At 38.2% G+C, this 8,114-nt stretch overlaps 2 protein-coding genes across 2 annotated transcripts in view; both read left to right on the top strand.

Moving 5' to 3' along the window:
* The first annotated feature begins 1,888 nt into the window (after nucleotides 1-1,888).
* C1GALT1C1 (C1GALT1 specific chaperone 1) lies at nucleotides 1,889-7,937 on the top strand. Its single transcript, XM_019717658.2, has 2 exons — nucleotides 1,889-2,026; nucleotides 4,133-7,937. Exon 2 carries the CDS (start codon nucleotides 4,138-4,140, stop codon nucleotides 5,092-5,094), a length of 957 nt encoding a protein of 318 aa, XP_019573217.2. The 5' UTR covers nucleotides 1,889-2,026; nucleotides 4,133-4,137; the 3' UTR covers nucleotides 5,095-7,937.
* Nucleotides 1,893-8,114, top strand: part of CUL4B (cullin 4B) — a 117,419-nt gene continuing 111,197 nt past the window's right edge. The window contains exon 1 of the mRNA XM_019717655.2: nucleotides 1,893-2,026. The gene's annotated coding sequence lies outside the window, so the exon portion shown is untranslated. The remainder of the gene's footprint in view (nucleotides 2,027-8,114) is intronic.

Raw genomic sequence — 8,114 nt, 5'->3', positions numbered from 1 at the left:
CTGACAGTGTTCAGTTTTTACAATATCATTGACTATATTCCCCATACTGTATTGTACATCCCTGTGACTCTTGTCACTACCAATTTGTAGTTCTTAACTGCCTGGTTGTCACTGTCTCTGAATTCTGAGTGTCATTTTTATCTGTCCTTCCTTGGTGCCTTTTGGCAAGAAAGAGACTGGTTCTCTGCATTCTTTAAAAGAAGTATCTTTTCCTCTTGCCCATTTTGTCCCTCTAATTTTGTCCCTTTATTTGCTGGTCTTCAAAAGTAACACATGTTTGTCATAACCAGTGAAACAACACAATAGGAGGATGTATACAGAGAAAGTTAATCACCCACACCTCCACCTCCTGATGTAATCAATAGTAACAGCTTGCTGAGGAGCCTTCCACAACTCCTTGCTCATACAAACAGATCAAATATATGTGCACACATAGAAAATTCTGTTCGTTTTCAGCAAAGTATAATCATACTATACACATAATTCTGCAACTTGTGTCACTTTACTATATACATATACATATGCACATACATACACATATATCTACATATGTGAAAAGACAATATATATTATTTAACAAAATACAGTGAATGTACTCTGCAGTCTTAAGTTCCTTTCCAGTTCTAAAATTCATTTTTGTATTTATTTAAAGGACATAACACTATTGTAATTATTTGTAATGAATTGTTTAATGTCTTTCTTTGCTAGACTGACAGCTCCATGAAGGCAGGGGACTAATTTTGTTCACCACTGCAACTCCAGAATTTAGGAGTGCTGCCAGGATAGTAATTGCCTAAAATCGATTTGTTCATTGTCTGAGTGCTTCTTGAAACCTTCAGTCTACTTAAACCAGGTCATTGCCAATAGTCAAATATACGTGTCTTTAGGTGCTCGGGCGTGGAGTAAGTCACCACTCAGTGTTATTTGGATGGAAGCTAGTTAACAGTACATTTTAAATATTTGTAAGAATTTGTACTTTTTTAGCAAAACCCGTCTGTCACAAAAATGAATTTAAAAAGGAAAATGGCATGTTTAGTGTAATTTAGGAGACCTGGATTCTAGTCCTACTTCTGCCATTAATTTATCTGTGGCTCTTAGAAAGTGCCTTATCCTTTCTGGTCCTGGTTCCTCATCTGTAGCTCTAGCATTCATTAATTCCAAAAACGTGTACTGTCTACTACAGGCTAGCAGCAGGCTAAGTGCTAGTAATACAGGGGTAAAAAATAATAGCCAAAATTCAATGAATGCTTACTTTATGCTTGGTCTTTTGTTGGCGTCATATGCACTATCTCATTTAATCTATGAGATAGCACTACCGTGATATTTTCTGTACTTTACAAAGGAGGGAACTGAGCATAATGAGGTGAGGCAACTTTCCTAGCATACCAAAGGGCACAGTGAAGACGGATTGGATTCCAGACAGTGGAGCTTCAGATGTCCTTCCAACAACCACAGTGAATCCTTGCCTTCATAATTGGATGTCTATTTCAGTGGCTTCCATTTTGGCCCAAGCCCAGGAGTAACGGAGGAGCACATTAGAGAAACCATTGAAAGGTGTGCCACAAGAGCTGCAACCAGCAATGCTCTTCCTTGCTCTCGCAGCTTTCACGCCCGGAAAATGAAGAGGTGGGAGGTATCAGCAGGTCCTATGCCTGCACACCTCTCTAGGCATCCCATTGGTACAGGCGAGCGTGCGGATCACGCCAGCAGGACGCGCCTCTCTGACCTCAGCAGAGGGCGGGGAGAAAGGACGCGCTGCGTGCGCGCTGTGCGCGCTCTTGGTCCTTCCGACGTCTGCGCGGGCCGATGTCTCCGCCTGGCCCAGGGCTCGTTTGCCCCGCCCCGCTGTCCGCGCTGTCGCGGCGTCCACTTCCTGGCCCTACCCACCTCTAGCGAAACCAACGAGGTTACACCGCCTGCATCTAGAGCAGCCCGACCAGGAGCGTACCCGAGGGGCGCGCGCGAACGTGAGAGGAAAGCTGTGCGCGGGTGTGTTTTCCCGCCCCTTGAACCGTTCTAGACGCTGGTGAGTGCTGGGGGCATCGGCCTGCATCTGGAGCGGCCCCCGGAGCGGCCCAACCCCGCCCTTCTTTGGGGGATGGCCTGGGCCCTGGCCCACTACCAGCATGCTCTATGCGGGGTACCCGGGCAGGTGCAGTGGGAGTAGTGCGGGCGGTAGACCGAGAATCGCCTTCTTGAAGGCCCTCCTTGGCCCCGCAATGGGATCTTGAGGTGACTATGTCCTCCCTCCTGGTTTCCATTTCGTCCTCCCTTTTCTATACTCCACCCCAACCATCTTCACCTTCTGAAACGATGCATCTCAGAAAACACTGGTATTGTCTGCTTTATTTGTGCCTGTGTGCAGTTTTAAGTTTCCCTGTGATCTGCACCAAATATTCTATCATGTGCATCTCCAGTGTTACATTTTTTTGCCACCCTGATGGAAAAAAAACGATCTCTTTGTAATAATTGGTGCAAATAAGCCACAAGTAGTGTCCCCATCGGGAAGAATTCTGACATACATATGCATTATTAAGCTAAGAGACACGTGTGAATTATCATATATTAGCCAGAAATGAAAATAGCATAATATGAAGTGCGAAAATTCTGTCTAAATCAATTTTATAGTGCATCTGACAATTCTAATATTAAGCAGAGTTTGTTTCCTGTCAATTCTCTTTTCCTTCTTAGAGCTGTGTTTATTGACCAAGTTCTGTGAGTGGCACAGGAAAACCATCCTGCCTCTTTCCCCACCCCCACACCCCCACTCAGGAATTACATCTGCCAAGCTATTCCACACCTTGTCCTTCTAGTACCAGTCCAAGTCCATTTCCTGTAGAAGAAAATCAAGGGATGGTTTCCTTGTAGCAGTGCAGTGATGTCATGTCCAAAGTGTCAGCTATGGTTAAAAATCCCACAGGTTTTTGGTTTTTGTTTTTTTTTATTTGTAGGAAAACAAGGTTATTCAGTAACTTATTTATTAAATTCTCGACAATATCAATAAATTCTCAAATGGCTCAGGGGCAGTGGAAGCACTGTTTAGATCATTATTCTGTAATAGAAAAGGCATTAAATTGATGTCAGGAGATCTGATTTCTAGTTCAGTTCTACCACTAACTGTGACTTTGGGTCAGTTACTTAAACTCTCTGGACCCTCTCCCTATCTGTAAAATGAGAGAAATTACATTAGGTAGCTTCTAAGACCCTTTTCAACTTTAAGAGACAAAGGGAGAATCTCAGTAGCTAAGTACACCATTCCTTGTAGAGATAGAGGGGAGATTGGGAAAATCTCAACAGTTCTATTTAATGTTGGGTTTTCTTTTAATTTATAATTTGAATAAAAGTGTAAACTTTTCTCCTTTTACTTCCCCAAAGAATAAGAAAATGCCTTGGAGGAAATAAAAATGTTCATTAATAGTTCCCCAGATATGCCTGTATTGAATCAGTTTTCATTCAAATAATTTAACTATTTTCATTGTGGGCTTTGATTACATGAGTTAGTTGGGATACTGTATTGAAAACCATTTAGTCTTAGGAACAATAGGGTAAATATTAGCATACACTATGTCAATTTCAAGAAACTTGCTTTAGATGTACTCAAAACACCTGAGGACAACAGTCATCGGTTAAATAAAGCACTAGGTTGAGAACAAAAATGCCAGCACAGATACCATTGATTTGCCAATTGTGGGTGGTTTTATCTGTTCAATTCAAGATTTTGATGTAAAAGTCTATATCTGGAGAGGTATTTAAATAATATAATGCAAGCTTCTGATATGAAATTCCTTTAAACAGAATGATGGAAGGATAACCTATGTAACATTGGCTTCTCGAGTTAATGCTTTTAGTACTTGGTTAATTAAATCCCCATAGATGAAGTACAAAAATAGCCTCCCAGAAACATCTGCAGAGAGGTGTTGCTGCAAAGTTCCAGTTTATACTGAACAGTATAAATTGGAAGCTAATTATTATTAGACCCTTTGGTACTTACATGCAACTAACTTGATTTCAAATTTGGGAACCTTTATTTAATGTTAAGAGCAAAATGTAAGTATGTATATGGAATACCAAATCAAATCACTAGGCTAATCTTTTCTTTTAAGTATCCTAAGGATTTTTTTCTTCTTTATAGGAAAAATGCTTTCTGAAAGCAGTTCATTTTTGAAGGGTGTGATGCTGGGAAGCATTTTCTGTGCCTTGATCACTATGCTAGGACACATTAGAATTGGTTATGGAAATAGAATGTACCACCATGAGCATCATCACCTACAAGCTCCTAAGAAAGAAGATATCTTGAAAATTTCAGAGGATGAACGCATGGAGCTCAGTAAGAGCTTTCGAGTATACTGTATCATCCTTGTAAAACCCAAAGATGTGAGTCTTTGGGCTGCAGTGAAGGAGACTTGGACCAAACACTGTGACAAAGCGGAGTTCTTCAGTTCTGAAAATGTTAAAGTGTTTGAGTCAATTAACATGGAAACAAATGACATGTGGTTAATAATGAGAAAAGCTTACAAATACACCTTTGATAAATATAGAGACCAGTACAACTGGTTCTTCCTTGCACGCCCCTCCACGTTTGCTATTATTGAAAACTTAAAGTATTTTTTGTTAAAAAAGGATCCATCACAACCTTTCTATCTGGGCCACACTATAAAATCTGGAGACTTTGAATATGTGAGTGTAGAAGGAGGAATTGTCTTAAGTATAGAATCAATGAAAAGACTTAACAGCCTTCTCAGTGTCCCTGAAAAGTGTCCTGAACAGGGAGGGATGATTTGGAAGATATCTGAAGATAAGCAGCTAGCAGTCTGCCTGAAATATGCTGGAGTGTTTGCAGAAAATGCAGAAGATTCTGAAGGAAAAGATGTATTTAATACCAAATCTGTTGGGCTTTTTATTAAAGAGGCAATGACTAATCACCCCAACCTGGTAGTAGAAGGATGTTGTTCAGATATGGCTGTTACTTTTAATGGACTCACTCCAAATCAGATGCATGTGATGATGTATGGGGTATACCGTCTTAGGGCATTTGGGCATATTTTCAACGATACATTGGTTTTCTTACCTCCAAATGGTTCTGACAATGACTGAGAAGTGAAACAAGAGCCTGTATATGATCACTGTATAAGACATGTGTTATTTGTAGTGACTACATGTCTAACAGCAGTATGTTTCTTTTTTTTTCTTTTTTAATTTGGTGGCACTGGTTTAATCACACATTAAAGTTTAGTAGTACATTTTAAAATAGGCTGTTTTTTCCCTTAAAACACATATGAAAATTTCAAATATGTTGGAAAGAAATGTTTTAAGAATAATAATTTTGCAAATAAAGGCTATATTTATAAATATTATATTTATGTGAAAATTCTAGATTATAAACATTAAAATCTGTGGCACATTTTTGCTGATTGGTTAAAAATTTAATGTCTTTTTAGCTAAGATATGCAAATGGATATCTAGTTGTGATTTTGTGATTAAAGTAAAACTTAGCTGTGTTTCCATTACTTTTAATCTTGGTTTATGTTTCTAAGCTTTCACAAGTGCCACTGGATTTGCTTTCTCAAAATACACAACCAGGCAACAAAGGAAGTGTTCCCAACCAATGTAAAAGTGCAAGTTGAAATCTATCCTTGAGAGAAAAAGTAAAAAGTATTGTAAAGGTTAATAATTTTCCTGGGAGCCAATTTAGTGGCATTCCTCAGCATACACAATTTCAGTGTAACTCTCTGTACTTTTTTATGCAGATACTACTGAAATTGGAGTGGTGACTATGAAGAATGTAATCTCATTTAACTCTGCTGTTTCCCTGTTAATCAAACTCTCAGCTGTGGCTTGGATAAAAATATATCAGTTGAGATTTATTTACTTCAGCTGGGCAAATGAGTTCTGTACAAGTCTTCTTTGCGAAACTTCTTTTGGCAGTCGGGCAGTTTTACTTACCTGAGTTGAGTCCACCCTGGTTTTGTTTACCTGTTCAAATTCTGAGATTTTCCCCATGTTCATGGTTGTACCGTATCCATCTGTTTTTAGTGTGGAAGGCTTAACCTCACCATTCATCTTGGATTATCATACTATTTGCCTAATTTCAGTGGCTACCCAGAAGCTTCATCCCATGGTGGATACCCCGTGGTTCCTGTGCTTTCAAATGTGTGAAATACTTGGAGCTGACTTATCCTATAATTGGGCCTGCACATGCTATGTTAAGTCAGGTCCATAAGACCCCCTAGGGTGTGAGACCATGACATATTAGAGATCAATATTTCCTGTAACTGGCCTCATAATGTTAACGGTCTCCCACAGCTTTTGCAAAGCAGAAATAATTTCCTCAAGAGGGCCTTCGACTTCAAATTATTGATCGTCAGAGTATCGTGTAAAAACGCTTTGTTTTAATTTATCTGATTTTCCTTCTTTGGGCTTTTGGTTAAAATGAAGAGTTATTAATTTTGAAAAACAATAAAAACCCCTTTATCAGGCACCCTAATATGTGGTCTCTAATGCAGTTACTACAGATCAAATCATGTTTGGTGTGAGTACAATGATAGACATTATCTCACTGACTGTGACACCCAGTTTATTTGTCACCTTGCCCCAAACCAATATATTAAATTTCTACCATATTTATCATCTTCATTTACATTAGTGTATCAAAGTATAGTTGTAATATATCACATAATGTGTTCCATTGTTTGATTTCCTAGTGGGTGCTAAGGTAACAATTGCTTTTTAAACCATATTGATGCTCTTGATCATATTTATATACATGAGTATTCCTTTATAAAATGTTAGTTGTCTTAAATAATATGTTGTCTCTTTGAACTTATTTGTACCCTGTCTTGTAGATAAAATCTGAATCAGTAACAGAAAATAGTACTACTGAGGTAATGGTTACAGATTTGATCACCATGCATTCAATAGCCAAAAAAATGTAGCTTTTAACCCCACTCTGCTATTGGAGGGAGACTTGGGAAGAATGAAGGTCTCATGGAAATTGATCATAATTGTGAATATATTTTTCATATGGCTGGTGGCTACCATATTGGACAACATAGGTGTAACAAATTCTGAAAGTGTGAAACCCACTGACTGAGACATGAATGAGAGAAAACTTGAAGATTCTTCTAAAAGTTGTATTTAATCTTTCTGTTTGTCTTGAATACAGTGAAAACTGCAACCTAACTCTTAGTACCAGGCCATCTCCTTACACAAGTTCAATGACTAGATCTTCTCAAAATTATTAAAACATTGGATTTGGAGCAAATTGCAAAATACACCCCTTGACTTTTTCTTTTCATGTAGTTAAAAGATTGCTTGTGTGTCAAATCTGATTTGTAATGCTCAGGTTTTTCTGTAATGCATTAAACATACCTATCTATTGTGCTTTCTTAGAGCAGGACACACATGTATTAGAAAAGTTACTGAAAGCACAGAGTCTAGTGATGATGTACCACTAATCTGCCCTACATTTGTTAAGAATATGGTGTTCCATTTAGTGCCAGCTGGCTTGGATTGATGCATTCAATATCTGTCTGAGTGATTATATGAAGAGCATGTTTATAAAAGTTCAGCTTTCTTTTGGCATACAAAGAAACTCAGAAATGTTTGCCAACCTCCCTGCAAAGAAGTCTCCCAAAGTTTATTTAATTCCCAATAAAATACTATAAAGTATTAAAGGGTAATGGGAACAATGCTTGTTCGGAAAAGAATGAAATGATGGTGTCTCCCTTATTCAAAAAAGAGAAGTCTACCTTTATTAGTGTGGAGTCTACACCCTATATTCTTTGTATGTATTGAGTATATATAATCTCAAAACTAGGCCAGGTGTTTTGTACAAAGTAAAAGGATCCTAAACTCATGATTCATACAGGGAGTCAAATAAACAATCACTTTGTGTATTTTGCCTGAGCAATAAAACAAGCTTTAGTTTATTATTAGAATATGGTGTTCTGTTTGCCTTAAAAGTCCTCAATTTGATAAATGCTATTTCTTTTATCCCACATGATTATCATTATTTTGGTAGTTTTGACTGATGCCATGCAAGAATGGCCACATTGGTTATCCCATTGCTATTGCACTTTGGCGAAAGCCCTGACATGAAGACTCAGATTTTTTAT

The sequence above is a fragment of the Rhinolophus sinicus genome, chromosome X, assembly GCF_036562045.2.
Source record: "Rhinolophus sinicus isolate RSC01 chromosome X, ASM3656204v1, whole genome shotgun sequence".
NCBI lineage: Eukaryota > Metazoa > Chordata > Mammalia > Chiroptera > Rhinolophidae > Rhinolophus > Rhinolophus sinicus.
Note: the sequence above shows the minus strand (reverse complement) of the source record. Positions and strands in the feature narration are given on the sequence as shown.

Excerpts from the sequence above, each read along its gene's own strand:
- C1GALT1C1 (XM_019717658.2), top strand. The coding sequence starts at position 4,138 with ATGCTTTCTGAAAGCAGTTCATTTTTGAAGGGTGTGATGCTGGGAAGC.